This window comes from Phytophthora ramorum (genome assembly GCF_020800215.1).
Source record: "Phytophthora ramorum isolate Pr-102 chromosome Unknown Phyram_PR-102_s0002, whole genome shotgun sequence".
Classification (NCBI taxonomy): Eukaryota; Oomycota; class Peronosporomycetes; order Peronosporales; family Peronosporaceae; genus Phytophthora; species Phytophthora ramorum.
This window is the reverse complement of record NW_027150648.1, coordinates 690,223-710,265: the sequence shown is the minus strand read 5'-3', so window position 1 is coordinate 710,265 and position 20,043 is coordinate 690,223. Positions and strand designations below refer to the sequence as shown.

General features: G+C 52.0%; 7 protein-coding genes across 7 annotated transcripts; 5 read left to right on the top strand and 2 right to left on the bottom strand.

The window, feature by feature from the left end:
- Window positions 1–605: 605 nt before the first annotated feature.
- KRP23_1715 (Protein white) lies at window positions 606–1,598 on the bottom strand (the record flags this gene model as incomplete). Its single annotated transcript, XM_067886372.1, has 1 exon — window positions 606–1,598. The coding sequence occupies one exon, from the start codon at window positions 1,596–1,598 to the stop codon at window positions 606–608; it is 993 nt and encodes a 330-aa protein (XP_067749048.1).
- On the top strand, window positions 1,102–1,484 carry KRP23_1716 (uncharacterized protein; the record flags this gene model as incomplete). The annotated part of the gene is made up of 2 exons (XM_067886373.1): window positions 1,102–1,157; window positions 1,232–1,484. 2 exons carry the CDS (start codon window positions 1,102–1,104, stop codon window positions 1,482–1,484), a joined length of 309 nt encoding a protein of 102 aa, XP_067749049.1.
- Window positions 1,599–3,010: 1,412 nt separating the features above from the next.
- On the top strand, window positions 3,011–4,394 carry KRP23_1714 (Superoxide-generating NADPH oxidase heavy chain subunit A; the record flags this gene model as incomplete). The annotated part of the gene is made up of 2 exons (XM_067886371.1): window positions 3,011–4,294; window positions 4,368–4,394. 2 exons carry the CDS (start codon window positions 3,011–3,013, stop codon window positions 4,392–4,394), a joined length of 1,311 nt encoding a protein of 436 aa, XP_067749047.1.
- Window positions 4,395–7,496: 3,102 nt separating this feature from the next.
- Window positions 7,497–8,639, top strand: KRP23_1713 (RxLR effector protein PSR2; the record flags this gene model as incomplete). Its single annotated transcript, XM_067896037.1, has 1 exon — window positions 7,497–8,639. One exon carries the CDS (start codon window positions 7,497–7,499, stop codon window positions 8,637–8,639), a length of 1,143 nt encoding a protein of 380 aa, XP_067749046.1.
- Window positions 8,640–11,958: 3,319 nt separating this feature from the next.
- KRP23_1712 (uncharacterized protein) lies at window positions 11,959–13,284 on the top strand (the record flags this gene model as incomplete). Its single annotated transcript, XM_067886370.1, has 1 exon — window positions 11,959–13,284. The coding sequence occupies one exon, from the start codon at window positions 11,959–11,961 to the stop codon at window positions 13,282–13,284; it is 1,326 nt and encodes a 441-aa protein (XP_067749045.1).
- A 979-nt stretch (window positions 13,285–14,263) lies between these two features.
- KRP23_1711 (uncharacterized protein) lies at window positions 14,264–14,707 on the top strand (the record flags this gene model as incomplete). The annotated part of the gene is made up of 1 exon (XM_067886369.1): window positions 14,264–14,707. One exon carries the CDS (start codon window positions 14,264–14,266, stop codon window positions 14,705–14,707), a length of 444 nt encoding a protein of 147 aa, XP_067749044.1.
- Window positions 14,708–18,180: 3,473 nt separating this feature from the next.
- KRP23_1710 (RxLR effector protein PSR2) lies at window positions 18,181–18,747 on the bottom strand (the record flags this gene model as incomplete). The annotated part of the gene is made up of 1 exon (XM_067896036.1): window positions 18,181–18,747. The coding sequence occupies one exon, from the start codon at window positions 18,745–18,747 to the stop codon at window positions 18,181–18,183; it is 567 nt and encodes a 188-aa protein (XP_067749043.1).
- Between the last annotated feature and the right edge of the window lie 1,296 nt (window positions 18,748–20,043).

Genomic DNA, 20,043 nt, shown 5'->3' with positions numbered 1-20,043 from the left:
ATGGCATTTGAACCGGTCAACGACGCGATGGATAGTGCAGTAACGCTAGCGCCTACTATAGCGCATTGTTTCTTCACCAGATCGCGCAGCATCCTGCACCAGTACCAGATCTGTCCAGCGGAAACTACTCGACGCCAAGGAGCTCAACCAATCCAGAATGTGAAGATGCGGACTGCTTCCAACACTCCGACGATGCAGAGATGACGGACTTACGTCGAACGGGTGAAGACAGCGAACAGTCTCCGCTGTCTCTGCTTCATCTACTGAAACTGCGGCTTTTAGACGGCTGTGGACAATACCATCAAAACACAATACCAATTCCTACAAGCAACCACGCTTTCCAATGCCTTGGAAACACGTCATTGTTCTTACAGCGTCGACGTGATGCTGCAAAACGAATCGAGAACGCGAGCCAGTCCTTGATCCATTTACGTTCTCTCAAAGTTGGACGAGTGAATGACACAGTCGTACTCTCATAACTAAAATTAAGATGCTGCTTGGTATATATCTGCAATGTGCCAACGGCGATCACAACTGCCAGCACTAAAACGAAAGATATGCCGATTGATTGAGCTTTGTAGAGCCTAGTAGGTACTAGGCTACGCTTACTTCTTCTGGCGCAGCTGGAACCAGATCGCGACGAATGCAATGACACGGAAGACGATATTAAGGAGAAGCAGCAGAAGAGAGTCCCCAAGCGCAGATCGGGAAGTCATACTGTAACTTTCGAGTACCTCTGCACCCGTACGAGCAGTGCAATTCGCCGTGCTGCACGCGATGGACGGAACTGCGTTCCAGAAGATCTTCATCATGGCCTCGTACCCGTACTTGACGGGCGAAATGTACTGAATCCACACGAAGTAGTCGGGGCAGTCGTCCGAATTGATCAGCAGCCCTCCGAACAGCATGAACGGCATGATCAGAACCATACCGATGAGCGGCGCAATGTCGACACGCGGGCACAGACACGAGACCATGTAGGCCAGACCAATCGCCGTGCTGTTGATTAAGATCATGACGAGCTGCAGGTAGATGAATACCTCGAAGCCGTGGCCGATTCCCATGAGGAAGTAGATCGGGACGAAGAACACGATCGGCAGGATGATCTGCATGGGGAGCTCGCTGATGTTCTTGGACAGGTACCACGACATCAAGTGGTAGAGACCCCCTTTGTACTCTCGGGAAATGAGCGCCAACTCCATGGGAACCGACACAAACACTGGGTTTGCAGTCACGACGATCTGGTTGGTGACGAGGAAGAAGAAGGCACCAGTGTAGTTTTGGATGCCCTTCTGGTCCAAGTCCAACTGCAGGTAGATCAAACCAACGATCACGGCGAGGAAAAGGTTCTGGATGAAAGGAACGCGGACTGCAAAGCCGTCCCGAAGGAACCGCAGGGTGTTACGCTGAGCAAGCACGCTGATCTGACCCAGCAGATGCAGGCGCGTACTCTCAAGTTGAGAGCCGCCTCCTTCCTGCAGTGACACCGATTCAGATCGCGACAGTGTCTGGTGCTTCCTCCACTCTCCTTTGAGAGATTCCACTCGAGCTACACCAGCTTCGTCAGTCGCCTTGTCAATGACAACAAGTTGGCGCATGAAGTAGTCGGAGGGGTTGATCTGCGGCGGGCACGGGTACCCGAGCGACGCAAAGTAGTCCACCGACTCGCTGGCCTTGCCCTGGTAGACTGGGGACCCGTCCGACAGTAGATAAAGCTGGTCAAAGATGGCGAACACCTCAGACGACGGCTGATGGATCGTGGCGAGAACCGTTCGCCCGTCACGAGCGATCTGCTGCAACTGCTTGATCACCGTCTCCGCCATGAAGCTGTCCAGACCGGAAGTTGGCTCGTCAGCGAACAGGATCGACGGGTTGGTGAGGATTTCTGTGGCGAACGACAAACGTTTGCGCTCACCGCCGGAGATCCCACGCAGCGACTCGCCACCGATAAGAGTATCACGGCACTTCATGAGTCCCAGCTCCTCCATGACCTCGTCCACTCGATGCATGTATTGTTGCTCGGTAGACGTCTTGCCCATGCGAAGTCGCGCCTGGAAGATAAGATGCTCCTTGACAGTCAACGTCTCGTAGAAGAGGTCGTCCTGCATGACGTACGAAGCCATGCGCTTTGTCGCCTTGGTCCACGGCTGCCCGTTGAGTAAGATGTCGCCTTCAACAGCGCCGTTGCGTCCGGAAATGCAGTCAAGAAGAGAGCTCTTGCCAGCCCCCGAAGGTCCCATGATCACCAGCAACTCGCCCGGCTGGGCCGATCCACTGACATCGTTCAGGATCACTTTCTCCTCTGTCTTCTTCGTGGCTGGGTTCTTCACTTCGGCTTTGAGGCTCAGATTTCTCCATTGCAGGGTGAACTTGAGCGGCTCCGAAGCAACGTTGCGGGTCTTCGGGGTGTCGTTCACCCGAATGAAGTGGTTTCGTGGTGACGCCATGACTGGGAGCGGACTTGGGGACTTGAAGTGTGCGGTGGACCGGAAATTGGAAACTGAGGTGAGTTAAACCACTCGGACGCTCGAGCTTCTAGCTCCAGTCGCCTCAACTGGTTGAATTGGTAACGGGGTATATCTAATGCGGTGGCTATCATAGCCTGGATGGAGATGATTACCTCACTTGGTGTTGGCTCTAACAGACATGCATCATTCTTTCGTCACAAGTTGCTAACAGGCACTTCGAATGAATAGCAGGTTATCAATCACAACAGCTCGTCGATATGTCGCGGTGTGGTCATCGCACTAGGGGCAGGGCCGCTGACGCCTTTGACAGTATCCGGACTCGCCGATCCACAGGAAACATTTGTGGTAATCAAACCCAGAGCTCGTTTGATTATTATCCAGCGCCTGCATTCTGTATCGGGGCTGGCGAGACTACCACCAACTCTCGCACATATGTAGCGCCACCACTCAAGTCTATCCCTTGCAGTCCGGTGGTACTTCCCGCCTCTCACTTTTCAAAGCACCAAGTTTCTCGAAGACACCTCCACGGCGAAGACTCAGCGATGACCAACGCGCACCCAGCACCACCGGCATATGGTCCAGAACTAAGCTACGGCCCTATCGAGAACCGCGTTGGAGACGTCTTCACGCCGTCGAATCCCTACGTCCACGCAGTCTCACCGAAACACCAAAGCGTCCCAGAAGAGCTCTCTCGGACGCAGAAATGGGTCCGCGCGTGGGTCGTGACGCGCTGGCGACTGTCGCGCACCATCTACGCGGTTCCCGTGCCACTGCTCACGGCGAAGTTCGACATCAAGCGAGGAGACCTGGTGCTGACGCTTCCGCTGCTCCTGATCCTTCTGGCTGCATCAGGGGTGTTCACCAGCGAACACGACGTGAAAATGTCCGGCATGCCACCGACGTTCACCATGATGCTCGTGTTTGGGCTGGCGGTGCGTAACAATTCGCTGCTACTCACGCTGACGGGCATCCCCTTTGAGCGGGCGTTGTTCTACCACAAGTTGTTCGCCTACGCTACGATCGTCCTGACAGCGCTGCACGCCTTCTCGCACCGACTGGCAGACGACGACGGCGAGGAAGAGGACATGGAGTTCAAGGTCCGAACCGGAGCAATCGCGTACGTGGCCATGATCTTCATGTACTTGTTCTCGCTCAACAAGATCCGCCGTCGTTTCTTCGAGCTCTTCGTGCGCGTGCACTGGATCCTCTTCATCGTAGTGATCGTGGCTGCGGTGGCTCACGGCGCCTTCTTCGCTCTCTTCGGCATCTTACCGTGGCTGGTCGACATGCTCTACCGACTCGTTTTCCGTGCACGCAACTACATTCGAGGCCCGTCGAAGAGAGGAGCTCAGACGGGCATCGTCGCCCGCGACCAAGTGTCCGTCCACGCCTTACCAGGAGACATCACGCGCATCCAGTTCCCACGAGTTCGCAAAGACAACGGCCAGGCTTTCGAGTACGAGGCAGGACAATACGCGTTTCTATGCATCCCAACAATTTCGTCGCTCGAGTGGCATCCGTTCACGATCTCGTCGTCGCCAAGTGAAGAAATGGTCACTTTTCACATCAAGGGGCTCGGAGATTGGACCAAGAAGGTCACAAGTGCAGCTCAGGACGCAGCAGAAGAGTCTCCTTTTGACATCCTGCTGGATGGACCGTACGGCAGCGTCTCGGTTGACATCCACAGTCCGTCGGTTTACTCGCACTTCGTCCTGTTCTCTGGAGGCATTGGCATTACTCCCATGCGCTCCATTGTCAACTGGTTGCACAGTGAAAGCCACAACGGGTTCCGCCCTGACATCAAGAATGTCCACTTTGTATGGTCTGTACGTGATCGCAACCTCATTCAGGCTCTGGTTACTGAAACAGAGGCGCACCAGGACGGACCCTACTTCCCAGCTCTGGTTCAGGACCCAACCACGTTAAATACCCCGACGAGCACGTTCTACAGCGAATTTTACCTGACTCGGGGTGAGAGGGACGTCGAGGCTCAACTGGACCATCAGCTCAGCAACTGCCTCCGCTACGGCTCTCGACCGGACACGGCCAAGATTCTGCGAGCTATGGGCGAAAAGGCCCAGGCCAGTGGGAGCTCACGAGTGGCGGTTCTGGTTTGTGGCCCGAAGCCTCTCGTGGATGGCATTGTCACCACGGGCCTCACACTCTCGAAGGACATGAACATCAGCTTCGATGTCCACACGGAGCTTTTTGACTTTTAGACTCCCCATAAGCTCAGAAACACACCTTTCGTTTTGTCGTTTGAGATACCAAAGACGTGAGGCTCGTTGGTTGAGAAACAAGACGCCGATGGCAGACTTGACGGGGTGGTGGATGCTTGTTTGGCCGTGTAGACTTACCCTGTTCTCGCGTTCTTGTCCACACGTATTATAGAGACCCGCATCCTGAAAACAGATTTCAGCTCTACAAAATGCTTACGAACCTCACTGCTGATTACGAACCCATTTTCGCCGAGTCCCCGACCTCTAGTGCGAAAGCAGATCCACACAAGTAATTGCATCAAGTAGCTGGTATCGACCACAGGAAGCAAAAGCAATGACCTCGGTAAGTTGTTTGCATCTATGTCGACCGTCCGAAATTAATGCTGACCCACTGCAACAACTTAACCAGGCCAATACGAGCAATGAAAAGAAGCGCCTTCCAGTGTTTTTCTTTCATGGCTTGACTGCCAGTAGCAAGGACGGCTGCAATATCAAGGCCAAGGTCTTGGCTGAAGGACGTGCCTTTGTCGCGCTGACGTTCGCCGAAGGTGAAGACTCTCTCGGGGGAATAAAAGACCAGATCCCGATGGCAATCGCCGAGATTCGACGTGTGGTGGCCAGTGACGTGAGGTTTGCCGACGGCTACGTCTTCATGGGACATTCGATGGGCGGCTTGATCGCTCGTGCTGTGGTTGAGGAGATGGACGACCACAAGGTCAAGACCCTCGTGACGCTTGCAGCTCCACACTTGGGACTGTTTTACGGTCCACAGGAGGCCGACGTCACCCCGGCTAAGCATTTGCCTGCCGGGATCGGTGAACTCATGCTTTCACCGAGCGTGTTCGACTTCAAGGCGTACTCTGAGAAGGAGTATCGCGGCAAGATGCAACAGGACTTCGCTCGTCTCAGCCTGGACACCGACGTTCAGGCCTCGAACGCTTTCGTGAATTTGGCGTGGATCCCAGTACGTGACACGTGGCTGAGCTCTAACCCAGTCCAGCCTATCTACCTCAACGCCGTACCCAGTTCGAAAGACAACCAGCGTCGTAAAAACAACTTTCTCAAGCTGAAGGAAGTGCACGCGTTTGCTTCACCGAACGACGGGGTCGCAGCTCCGTGGCAAACTGGCGTGTTTGGTCACTACAGTGAAGTGAGCTCGCTTGAAGAGATCGAGGCGAGCTTCGAAGGTTTGGCGATGGTCGACATGAAGCAGACGGTCGAGTACAAGGAGGACTCGTATGGACTTCGCACGCTTGATGAGCGAGGTGCAGTGTTCCGTCACGTGGTGCCGGATGTCCCCCATACTGGCTGGCTGTCTGAAACAGCATTGATGGACAAGGAGGGCATCTGTAAGTTTGACGCCATTTTTGACAACTTCGTGCGTCCTGCGCTTTGGTAATGACTTACTTCGAGACCAGCAGAGGCATCCAAGGACGCTGCCTTAGATCGAGTAAACGACACGTCAATTTCAGCGGATTGTGCTGACTCGATACTTGTAGGGACTGCAAGTCGTACGAGGAACTGTGCAGGGACACGAGTGTATGTCGGTACACATCATCCAAGCCATTTTGAGCATACAATGTTGGCGCTGAGTTACGGCAAACAGGTCCTAGTGGAAAAGCCTATAACCTTGAATGCTGTACACGCCGCTGCAGTCATTGCCTAGCCGCTGCTGTCGTTGTCTTGGCTCTTGAAAATAAGGTTTCCCTCATGTAAGGTACGTGGACCAAACTCTTCCCTGCAATTCGATACGCCCGTCAATTGATAGTTCTACCGTTCGGCTCGCGGCTAACCAGATCGCATCGTTTTCTACCGAGACGGCCCATTCCAAATGGTCCTGAATCACGAAGTGACTGCTGTTCGCGAGGCTTGTCAGGCTCTGCAAGTGGACTTACCTTCGATCTCTTTCGTCATTGTTCAAACGCGCTACAACACGCGCTTGTTCCCTGCCAGCCCGATGGATGTCGATCATAGTGGCAACGAGAAGGCGGGCGCGGTTGTGCACTCGGGTATTTGCCACCCGATTGAGAACGACTTCTACCTTATGCGTCGCGCCGACGGGGTTGCTGCCATCCTCCAGGAAGAAGCGCACACGGAATGGCACCAAGTGCGAGTAGTAGGCCGACGGCACTATTAAGACGGAGCGCTTGCACCGCGCAAATGTGCTGCACAACTTGTACGTCTGCAGTTCGTCGGCTGTACATCCCATTTCGTTCAGCAGCTCGTGGTAGTGCGTCGAGCGACTCGTGCCTTGCAGGTCTCGGGCTTCAGCGATACCGCCCCAGAGACTGACACCGGCATGTACGACGTGCACCAAGCGATGAAGGTGCGGAGCGGCAGATCCCCATCTGAAGATGCTGGGATGGGGATCTGACAGAAGGTCTTGCTTGAGCTCTCGCGCATTTGAATTATGAGTTGTTATATGTCCCGTGCTCTTTTCGATGAGTCCAAGCTTAACAGAGGACCCTCTCAATAAGCGCAGGGAGATACCGAATCGATTTCGGAGGGATGAGATATGAGCAAGGGGGTCTGTACTGGCTTAATTTGCATCAATGATCAGAAATATCGGGATATCCAATCGAAGAGGTGCGCTTATTAAGGGGGACCTCTGTAATACACTCGTGCTGGGCGAGCAATGTCCAACTAACCATTTGTCCCGCAATCGCCATCCTAGCAGTCCCGTAAGCATTGAACACTACAGAGTCGGAGCCACAGGCCCGCTTGTTCTGGTAGTTCACCAGCAAAGCATTATCCAGTGGATCTGGTCACTTCTCGATTCGCTTCGAACTTCGCTGAACCAGCTTCCAGCATGGTTGCCAAGGCCAGTCCCTGTTCGCGGAGTCGCTTGGCGACACTCCTGACCATTGTTGTTCTACTGGCATGTGTCGGTGGTGCCACGGTGGCAACGGACTCAAACACCGGCAAACCAGAAACGTCCGAAGGGCGTCTGCTACGTGGCCTCCAAGGCAATTTCGTGGGGACAACGAGAAACGACGACGAGTCGGAGGAGAGAGCCATCATCGACGCTATGAAGCAGGCCGCTCGAGCTGCAAAGAAAAAGTTCTATCAAACGGCCACAGACAAGTTGTTCAAGAAAGTAAAAATTAAAGAAATGGACGGCACACTCTTTCAAAGCGAGCAGTTTAAACTGTGGGAAACTAGGGTGACCAAGAACTTCAAACAAAACACCGAACGGGCTCAAGCGTCGATGGTTTCCACGTTGACGAGTCGTTTCGGCGATGAAGCTCTCGCGGTGTCGCTTGTTACGGCGAAGCAAAACTCCAAATCGAGACCTATTGCCACTGACCTGGAAAATGCACAGCTACAGAACTGGGAGAGCGCTGGCAAAACTGGAGATGATGTTTTCAAACTCCTGAAACTGAATGACAAAGGAGAAAAGCTGTTTGAAAGCCCCATGGCTGCCACTTGGCTGGCATACTTGACTAAGCTGAATAAGAAGAACCCGGAAGAGGATATGATTTCGTCCCTAAAAAGAGTGTACGACGACGAAGCTCTCGCGAAGGTAATCACAGGGGCGCAAAATAGTGCAAGCACTGTTGTCCTGGCAAACACATTGGAACGGGCACTGATGGGCAAATGGCTGGACGAAGGCAAGACTCTCGACGAAATTTTTACGTTACTCACACTGGAAACCAAAAGCAAAGTCAACACGAACACCCCCGATGCGATCTCGCAACTTGAGAAACGTTTTGGCAGCAGCATAAAGTTGGCCAAGGTGATTGCCTATGCAAAAAAACGTGCGATTACTGAAGCCACGAAAGCGGATGCCACTCGATTGCAGGATCTACAGTTCAAGCAGTGGCTCGCTGCTGGAGTGACCCCCAATAACATAGGGACTAGAGTGATGGGAGATGTGTTTGATATAAGGAGAACACAAGTGTCTATCGACTACGGCACGTTTTACCGGAACAAGCTTGCTGCTGCCACGTAGTCCAACTCCTCCTTGAAAAGCTGTTCGTTGTGTTCAAATCAGACAAGAGTTTTTCAGTTCTCTGTGTTTCACGTGTCAGTGTAAGGCCACCCACCCACCAAAACGTAGTCTGCAGTACCGACACTAGCAATTCTGTTCGTGCTTTTCTCGTCCATGTACAAGTGCTTCTGCATCAGATGCTATACGAATAAATGCTGTCAGCTGTTTCCCCTTGCCGACGGCATGACTTGGGCGCGTATTGGTGTTCCTCGTATCAAACGCACTTGTCAGCATTCTAGCCAATAGCGCTGAGTCCGGCACCAACTCTGCGAGGTGACCGTGTAGCGACGACACTCACTTGGTCGCCAGCATCGAAATACGCTGTGCACACGAGGGACGCGCTGCTGTTCTCCTTGTTAATGAACGGTGGATAGTCCGACTGCAAACACTTGCCGTTCTTGAGAAGATCAACATCGCCCCCAACTTCTTGTGGCGCCAGATACACCTTCAAACTCACGACGTACCATCCAGCCACAAGAAAGCAAATTCCTTTGCGCTCGCTCGAAAGCTTGAAGTTGTTTTCCTGCACGGCATTCCAACAGATCTCTCCCTTGTCATTCAGCTTGTCCACATTGGAGGAAGCAGCATTCAGATGCACCACATCTTTGGCCTTTCCCCCCTTTTCATCCTCAAGACATTGCTTAGCGCTCCTTAGCTCTTCTTCCACATCACGAAGCCTGGCTTCCGAAATGTCTATCCGCTCCAGCGAAATGGGTTTCAGCTGGAACGAGTACTTTGCCGCCCAGGCTGAGCAACAACCTTCACCGACAGCTCAAGTTGCAGTCCGCCATCCTTGACGTTACACGCCTGAAGGCCAGAACAAACTGATAGCTGAGAGATGGCAAGAGCCACTAAGATGGATCCCAAGGACACTGAAAGATGGAGAAGCGTAGCTTTAGAATGAAGCGCGTTCTAGAAGCACGGTGTCGGGTCCGGCCTTAAACATTAATTTATTCTTACTTTTACCTCAAGCTCCGCAAGTCCCTCTCAAGCACGGCCTTCGGACCCGATAGCCCCTCTGCCAGCCAAGGGAGGCGCACCAGGACGGACCCTACTTCCCAGCTCTGGTTCAGGACCCAACCACGTTAAATACCCCGACGAGCACGTTCTACAGCGAATTTTACCTGACTCGGGGTGAGAGGGACGTCGAGGCTCAACTGGACCATCAGCTCAGCAACTGCCTCCGCTACGGCTCTCGACCGGACACGGCCAAGATTCTGCGAGCTATGGGCGAAAAGGCCCAAGCCAGTGGCAGCTCACGAGTGGCGGTTCTGGTTTGTGGCCCGAAGCCTCTCGTGGATGGCATTGTCACCACGGGCCTCACACTCTCGAAGGACATGAACATCAGCTTCGATGTCCACACGGAGCTTTTTGACTTTTAGACTCCCCATAAGCTCAGAAACACACCTTTCGTTTTGTCGTTTGAGATACCAAAGACGTGAGGCTCGTTGGTTGAGAAACAAGACGCCGATGGCAGACTTGACGGGGTGGTGGATGCTTGTTTGGCCGTGTAGACTTACCCTGTTCTCGCGTTCTTGTCCACACGTATTATAGAGACCCGCATCCTGAAAACAGATTTCAGCTCTACAAAAATGCTTACGAACCTCACTGCTGATTACGAACCCATTTTCGCCGAGTCCCCGACCTCTAGTGCGAAAGCAGATCCACACAAGTAATTGCATCAAGTAGCTGGTATCGACCACAGGAAGCAAAAGCAATGACCTCGGTAAGTTGTTTGCATCTATGTCGACCGTCCGAAATTAATGCTGACCCACTGCAACAACTTAACCAGGCCAATACGAGCAATGAAAAGAAGCGCCTTCCAGTGTTTTTCTTTCATGGCTTGACTGCCAGTAGCAAGGACGGCTGCAATATCAAGGCCAAGGTCTTGGCTGAAGGACGTGCCTTTGTCGCGCTGACGTTCGCCGAAGGTGAAGACTCTCTCGGGGGAATAAAAGACCAGATCCCGATGGCAATCGCCGAGATTCGACGTGTGGTGGCCAGTGACGTGAGGTTTGCCGACGGCTACGTCTTCGTGGGACATTCGATGGGCGGCTTGATCGCTCGTGCTGTGGTTGAGGAGATGGACGACCACAAGGTCAAGACCCTCGTGACGCTTGCAGCTCCACACTTGGGACTGTTTTACGGTCCACAGGAGGCCGACGTCACCCCGGCTAAGCATTTGCCTGCCGGGATCGGTGAACTCATGCTTTCACCGAGCGTGTTCGACTTCAAGGCGTACTCTGAGAAGGAGTATCGCGGCAAGATGCAACAGGACTTCGCTCGTCTCAGCCTGGACACCGACGTTCAGGCCTCGAACGCTTTCGTGAATTTGGCGTGGATCCCAGTACGTGACACGTGGCTGAGCTCTAACCCAGTCCAGCCTATCTACCTCAACGCCGTACCCAGTTCGAAAGACAACCAGCGTCGTAAAAACAACTTTCTCAAGCTGAAGGAAGTGCACGCTTTTGCTTCACCGAACGACGGGGTCGCAGCTCCGTGGCAAACTGGTGTGTTTGGTCACTACAGTGAAGTGGGCTCGCTTGAGGAGATCGAGGCGAGCTTCGAAGGCTTGGCGATGGTCGACATGAAGCAGACGGTCGAGTACAAGGAGGACTCGTATGGACTTCGCACGCTTGATGAGCGAGGTGCAGTGTTCCGTCACGTGGTGCCGGATGTCCCCCATACTGGCTGGCTGTCTGAAACAGCATTGATGGACAAGGAGGGCATCTGTAAGTTTGACGCCATTTTTGACAACTTCGTGCGTCCTGCGCTTTGGTAATGACTTACTTCGAGACCAGCAGAGGCATCCAAGGACGCTGCCTTAGATTGAGTAAACGACACGTCAATTTCAGCGGATTGTGCTGACTCGATACTTGTAGGGACTGCAAGTCGTACGAGGAACTGTGCAGGGACACGAGTGTATGTCGGTACACGAGTGTATGTCGGTATACATCATCCAAGCCATTTTGAGCATACAATGTTGGCGCTGAGTTACGGCAAACAGGTTCTAGTGGAAAAGCCTATAACCTTGAATGCTGTACATGCCGCTGCAGCCATTGTCTAGCCGCTGGAGCTCGATGCCGAAGACGTATTATACCATAACAATAAGCCGCAATGTAGCCGTTCAATTTAGTGCATATATGTCAATTTAGTGCATATATGTCAATTTAGTGCATATACTCGGTTAGTGCCCAGGACCAGTCCGTTTAGTGCCACTCCCTTTTTTCTCCAGCTAGTGCCCAGGACCAGTAGGTGGCAGCTGAGCGCTTCCCCACCGATGCCTCCTTCCACCCACGACGGAGCGGAGCCCTCCTCCACCCCATCGACTCCCAAGGCCCCAGCCCCAAATGCCTCCCCAGACCAAGTTCCGTCCGTCGTGGAGGCACCTCGAATGGCTACCACCACATTCCCCAATTGGGATGCCTTCTCGGCCTATTTGGACGAGTACGAGCGCCAGACCTTCCAGTTGTACATCTGCAAGTCTTCCACGTCGGTGGCCACCCGAAACCGGCGCCTTGCGGCCTCAAAGGACACCCATTCCGAGTCAACTGCCAACATGTCCAACTCCAGACACGCCATCCCGACAGAAATCGGCTTCTATGCCAAGACGATGATCTGCACTCACGGGGGCAAACCCCGCAGTCGCAGTCGAGGACTCCGGCCCAGACAGCAATTTCGCCCGATGCAGTGTCCCGCCAGGATGAACGTCCTGGCTCAGAAGAGACTTCAGCGTGACTGCTCCCAGGTGAGTGAGTGGCAAGTGGTGGTGACGCAGCATACGCCCATCCACAACCATCCGCTGGACGCAGAAACCTTCAAAACGTACCCGAGAAATCGACGGGTGCAAGACCCCGTGGTGCTGGAGGCGGTGAATGCTCTTCGGAAGGCGGGGGTGAAGCAGCGGGAGATCCGCAAATATATCACCGAGAAGGAACCGGCCAAGCGCGTGACCAGGAGCGACGTCAACAATTTACTGACCAAACTCAAGACCGACGACAGTTTTGCGACTGCACCACAGCAAGCGGCGTCCACCAGGATTGAAGATCAAAGCGGATCTACCAGTGCTGCTACAGCATCCAACGAACAGGCACAATTGGCTACCGATGTTACGAGAAGTCAGGAATTAGGAACTGAAGGTGTCCGTCTGCCTTCGCAGTCTATTGCTGCAGGTTTTACCCTTCGTGGACGTAGTGGAGTCAATCGAGAAGTTGTGGGTGCTGAACAATGGACTCGTCATGGAGGCAATCAAGCAAATTCACTCCACAGTTTGCGCAACACCAGCGAGGTGTCCAGCGGCAGCTTTAAACTGCGAGTACGTCGCCTGGAGGAGCAGAACTTGGCACTTTACACGCAGAATACCAAGTTGCACGAACAAAATCAACTGTACATCGCCGAGTTGAATAAAGCGCACAAGAAGGCAAGAGAGGTAGAGGCCAAGGTGTTGACTCTGCAAAAGTCGCAGACGAGTCTGGCTGAGGGGGTGAGTGCTTTGTCACAGGAGGTGGCCGGGTTGAAAAAGAAGACGAAAGGTGGAAGTCGCTGGCTCAGCAGCAATCGCCTCCCGTCGTACAAAGTGACTCTGAATCTCAAGGCTCGGATGTGACCGGGAGTCATGACGTGGATGGTCGCAGTGGCAGACGAAAAATATCAACGCGTCAAGCGCCGAAAAGAGCTATGAGTAGCAGCGATGCTGCTGGCACATTCACATCCGAGCCTGCGCGACCTCCGAAACGTGCTGCAAGGGATTCAAGCGCCGTACGTTAATGCCAGTGCCGAAGCTGCCGCAAACGCAGCTTGAGAGATGTATTATGTGTGATTCAAGCCGGTGTCTCCCAGCCAAAGTGCAAGTGAATTGAAAAAGTTGTTGCTGAAAAAGGTTTGTGCTCTCGACAGCAAGAACAAAGCATTGGTCCTATTGTGTTGTCTTTTAAGCTGGGAGATGGGCAATCCTGTCAACAAAACTCGCTTTGATCGGATCGAAGTGGATATAGGTTGGCCTTCTGTGCTTGGTCGTCATCTTTGCTAGCTATAAGAATTGTGCTGCATTATCCCGTTCGTATATGTAGAGGGTGGTGCTGAGGCGTTTACTGTCTACGATCATGCTACTGAAAACTACTTCGAAGTGTATTATAAAATGTAAGGTTTTACTTCGAAGTAGTTCAAGAAGATCGAGCGGGACGACGACGCGTGGGCCCAGCACAAGTTCCGCCTCGAAGTGCGTCTCCCCACAAGAGGCGAGAACCCCAACTACCGCCAGGGATTCGTATTTACCGAGGCAGATGAAGCCGCTTTCAAGCTCGACATGCAAAAGGCACGAGAAGCGTTGGCTCTTTTGGCTGCGATGGCTCGTATGGACCCCGAGGCATGGAAATATTTGCTGAGAGAGAAATGTTACGTGAGAATGGGCAAAAAGGGAGAAGAAAAGCACGAAAAAGAGGTATTTGCTGAAGTTTGACCTTAGAGAGAACAAGAAGACAAAAGAGGAAGAATCGCTGGGGTTGGACTTTTTGCTGTTTTTCGATACCAGCCACCGCACAGAGCCCAGTGCGCAGTATGTGAAGGCACTGGCAAAAATCGCAAAGATGGATGCGACGCTGAAGCCTCGGAAGCCTGGAGTGGACATTGAGATTCCCGTGCAAGTGTTCTACGTGGAAAGTGATGGTTCGGAGAGGGACGCAATAAAGAATCTGCTGAACATCGGGAAGGCTGAGAAGGTGATTCAGAAGAAGTGGGGAAGTTTGCAGGATGAAGTTGTGAAGGCGAGATCGCTGCGATTCACATTCGTTCTGAACCCCATGATTGTGGATTTTGATTATGGTTCACTAAACGCCAAGATAGTGAATGCGATGGAGACATTGATGGCGGACAATGTTTGTTTCGCCCAATTGGAAACGTTCCTTGACTCTGTTGGCGATGCAACGGAACGAAAAGCCCTGTTTCAATTCTTGACGATCCTGTTTGGTGGTGCTTCAGGCTCTACGAAAGTAGCTATCCCCACTGTATCACATCGAGAAAAAGTGTGCTAGTGGCGTAGCACTGCCTCGGCAGCTTCGTGCGGTTAATTTGAAATGTGACCAGTCGATGGGATCGTGGGAATTCGGAGCGGTGCTTTCAGCGATGACGCTAAATCACACGACTAAGAATTTGCCGCTGTACTTTAATAGCAGTGGCAGCAACGACAACCAGGCTAGCCGCAAAATGTGGATGTGGCTGGCGTATGGTGGTTCTCAAAGCGTGGATATACAGTGGAAGAACTTACGCTTACCAATATCAAAGACATGAAGACCGACGAGATGGAAGCATTCGCGTCGGTGGTGATGTCAGATCACCCTGAAGAAGTCCTCTGCGACTGCCCTTGTGGGCAGGTTGAGGAACGTGAAGCAACGTTAAGTAAGGGGGCAAAAGTTCGATGGGAAACAGATGATCATGGTCGACCTCGTAAGAGCTCCCGTGCATTTACTCTTCCAACTGCAGTGAAAACTGTCCGAACTTTTAGTGCTGATGGGAAAAGTGATTTTGTGAATGCTTTGATTCCTGGATTGGGCCATTGTCTTGTCCAACGCGATGATTTGACTTTCCGAGAGACGGAGAATAATACACTTATTGAACACGAACTAAGGTCACTAACGATTCAGTTTGATAAATATAACGACGAAGTCGCGATGGAAGGCAACAGTGACGAAGGAGAAGAAGACGCTGAGCGTGGCGTGAGCAAAATCGAATTACCAGCCACTGGTGGTCTGGCACTCTTTCTCGAGAAGATTGGTTCTACGCTGAAAACCTTAGCACTGGATGGTCCAAGAGCAGACTTGGATGAAAATCTGATCCTCCGGAGTTGCCCAAACTTAGAGAAGCTTTCGCTGTGCGGTGGAATAGTGGACGTGCAGCTATGCTTCAATGAGTACAGAAAGCGCGGTCAACCGATCGCTACGCTAAAATGTCATTGGCACGACCTCGCTGCCCTCTCGGCGGCGCTAAGCGATACGTCCAATCCACTTGTGAATTGTGTGCGTAAATTGCGTGTTCGACTCAAGGACGAGTGGGAAGGATGGACACTTGTTCCTCACAGCTACAACCCACCTGACTTCGAGGCCAATGCTAACGCATTATTGCAGATGCTAAGCAATAACCAGAGGCTTGAATATTTGGAGGTTATCGCACCGGAAGAACAGCACTACTACGTTGATAGGTTCCGCAGTCACCACCTGAAGCCAATCAAACGGTCTATCGGACAGTTAATGAAGTGTCATATCCCGTTTCTGAGTGTGATATCGTCGCTTCGGGCGCTCAGCCAACCAACCAAGAAGCAGAAAGCGAGTGCATTGAATCTCAGGCGTGTTGTATCCGCACTGGATCAACACTTGCTGGCGAATATTATAGTGTTTGCAGTTGGCCCTTCGCTTCGCCAGGCTTATTTCCGCTCGCTGGACTCGTCAGACTGAGATGATGAAGACGAGCATGTGTTGTTTCGAATCTGAAGTGCGCACATACACGAGTGAAGGCACGATTGAAGCAATTCGGAAGATATCTTGCTTGTGATCTGCTTGCGCTGGCAGTTGCTGGCCAAATCGCTATCTCGTATGGCATGACCACGCTAACCACGACGGTATATAAAAGCGGGTTGTGAGTTGCCTCATGCAACGGGCAAGATTAAATTTGTTTACAAGTTAGCAAATATATATAAACCATGGGAGTTTGTTCACAGCACATAAGTGGAAAAAAAACTGTGCTTTTGAGATACCATTGTTTTGCGCTACTACATGTAAATGCTAAAATGGGGCGGTTGCTCGCGTGGTTGAGGGGGGGGGGGGTTGTTGGAATTGTGATCATAGACACTAAAAGATTCTGAGTGGTAGGTGGAATCGTAAAATGAAGAACCAATATCCGTTCCAACCCAACACTAACTGTAAAGTATCGGCAACCCTACTAAAGGTGTCCGGCGAGGTACTTTGTCTTGAACTTCATCGCGTACGTCTCGTAAACCTGACGCTCCGCATTGTCCATTACCGATCTTTTCAATTGCAACCACTTGAAAACAGAGCTCGGCCGTTTCCCAGCTTCAAGCCACTTGTCGAGTAGCTGGGTCTGTAAGGACGTAGCTGTCGTTTTGGTACTCGAGACACCTTTCGCAGAAATAAGCATCTTCGACAGAGCTTCATCGCCGTAGTTTCTCCTTAAAGTCTCGATGAAGCTCGTTTGTGCGTCCGGGTTCTTTTTGCTGAACTGGTTGGTGAACATCCGAAATGTTCGGCTCAGGAGCGGGTTATCGAGCCGCATGTTGGCTTTATCGTCAAGTTTCAGCAGTTGGAAGACGTCGTCCACCGACATTTTGCTGTCCAACCAGCCTTTGATCTGCGCAGCCTGCAAAGCACGAGCAGCAACCTTCTGAGCCCCTTCACTATCCTTGGACATCTCAATCATCTGTGCCACAGACATGCCGCCATAACGATCCGTCAGTTGTGAGATCGTCGACGAGGCGTCATGTTTCTTCTTGGTGAAGTCATCAAGATACTTGAGCCACGTGTCTTTCGTCAGGTTCTCGAGTACATTTTCCTCGACTACAGTCTTGAGCGCCCAGTCGTACTTCTTCGCGTATGTTTTCATGAGCGTATCGGAGCTTCCCACATTCAGCAGCTTGGAGACTTCCGCTGGGGGTTTCTTGTCACGTGCCCATTTATTGAGTAGCGAGAGCTGCAGATTCGTGGCCATCTTTTCCGTGCTCGGGACCTGCTTTGCCGTGATGAGTACCTGCGATAGTGTGTGGTCGGTGTAGTGGAGCAGCAGTGACTTTATCATATCTGTTTTGTCGTCGGGGTATTTCTTGTTGAAAGCGTTGAGGTACCTGGCCCACGTTTTAAACATTGGGTCGACGAGAAAGTTGTCTGCATTCATGATGATTTGGGACTCGCCCGCACCATTTGTTCTGACAAAGGAACGTGGATACCCCATGAGATCATAGAACACACTCGCTGGCAATTGTTTCTGTTGCAAATTCCACTGGAATTTCTCGGACTCCACTCGTTTGGCAAGGCTGATTGTGCTGGGATTTTTCATCGCCTCACTGACCATGCTTTTTACGTTGTAATGGCTGCGGATTGCCGTAAACAGCGTCGTTTTATCTTGTGGAAACTTTGTCTTAAAGGTGTCCAGGTACTTGAGCCAAGTTTTGAGGATAGGACTACTGAATACCTCGTTGGATTTGATCTCATTAAGTCCCAGAATCGCGAAAACGTCCAAGGGGTGCTTGTTTCTGTTTTGCAAACTCTGAATCTGCTCAGCCTGCAATTTGATGGCATTGGTGTCTGTACTTGGGATGCGCTTCGCTTCTTGTAGATTTTTGAACAGAGTGCTGCCACTGTACTTACCCGCCAACGCCGAGTCCATCGATGCCAACGAGATTGCTTCGTTGGGATGTTTTGTGTTAAAATTGTCGATATACTTGACCCAATCAACGACGCGTGACCTAGAACATCCGTTGTCTTTTCCACACCAAATATCTTCAAGACGTCACCCGGAGGTTTCCCAATGATTGCCAATGCTCAATTTGATCGGCTCGTAATTTGGTCGCTAGGCTCTGCGTACTTGGAGCCTTCATCGCTGCCTCCAGCATTTTGAACAAAGCTTCGTCTCCATACTTAGCGATCAATGTTGGAATCGTCGACGCCGCCTTTCCGGGGTACTTTGCACTCAAATCGTCCGCATATTTAACCCAAGCGATAAACGTGGGGTTGTCGAGTAGTTTATCTCCAACCTTGGTGAGTTGTAGCCGATCAAAGACTTCTTTCGCGGGTTTACCCTTTTCGAGCCAGTCGTCGAGTTTTTCTAGGGAGGCCTTCGGCAGCAACCAGGTTTGAAACTTAGAGACGTCGAACCCTCGTTCATCGTCGTCGTTACCGCCGGAGTCTTGGGTCCTCAAAAGTCGCTGGTAGGGTATTTCATTCCCACCCAGCGTGGTCGAACGAACCGTTTCCGCCAAGGCAGAAGGTCTAGCATTTGAGACCGCCACTGCTGAAGCCGATCCACCGAGTATCGAACAACCCACTAGCAAGAGCTGGCACAGACGCATGCCTCAATTTCACGTGACAGACGTTTGTGGCCGTTGGAAAGCAAATCGCCAAGTGCGAGAGCCCTAGAGTCTGATGAGCTCTGATCAAGGTCCAGCGTGATTATCTTAAAACTCGACCCCAACGTGGTGTCTGTCTGTACGTACAGTGTAGCACCCTGACAGCAGTACAGTTCATAAAAACTGGACAGAGGATACTTCAAAGTAATTTGCACCGCAGCTCTTGATTTTGTATGCATTGCAGGGCTGCAAACCGCAAATACCACGCCCAGATGGCCTCAATTGGCCTCCAGAATAATGGCCTCCTAGCGCCTTACAAGCGCCCTACGCGCACGAGAATGACATCTACGGGTGCGCAACGATCTCGGCTTTACTGGGATGGATGACCCAACTAGCGACACTCCCTCAGCGGCGAGCTACAAGGCTCCGACTGCGGAAACCCCTCATGATAAAAATGGGATTTGACACCGGGACTTTCTCAGACGGAAGCAGCCACTGTCACGGATTAATACATGCATAATGCCTAGCTGATCATCACTTCCAGTTCTGGTGTTCCGAATGCTAATGAAAACACTTATGACCCCAGCATCAGGATATCACGGAGGAGGGGGTGAAACGCAAAACTAAAAAGGCCAACGGAGTGCGCTTTCGTGAGATTCTCTCATCGGGTAAGTACAGTGCTCCGCTCGCTGAGGAGAACGTCACCGGCTCGCCTCCGCAAATACCGCTCAGCCCTGCTTCGCGAACATCTCGCGCGAGTTTGCGGTGGCTACGGTCCTCGCACCCGGTCGAGCGAGCACCGGAGCAAAGCCCATGATAGGAATGACATCCGTCCTCCACATCTCAAGATCGAACATGTTGTTCGTAACGATGATGAGCGAGTGGGTCGATACCGGGTCTCGGTAGATACCAAGTTAAGCATGTTTGATCTAGCAAATCCATATGAAACTCGAACAGGCTCGAACGATCGGATCCTATAAAGGAGCACATTTCTCCTCGTTCGGATGGCATTCCTGTGCTTCTAGCTGCTGTCGGTTCAATGCTGAGGTAGTTGTGCTTGGCGGGCTAAGAGCGGAGGTTGATGAAATGCTGATGATTCGCCACTGTCCCAATCCGCACAAGTAGGCGCTGATTTGAGTGAGTATCGATACAACAAGCCGATTCTGGAATTCCAATGTCATTGCACGATGGGAGAGCTCTGACGATGGACCTGAGCAATCTCGCCCGTCTAGTGAAATGGAACAACAGTTTCTCAAGTCGTCCGGCTAAGTGATTCGGTGTGGTGTCGAAATGGGTCTC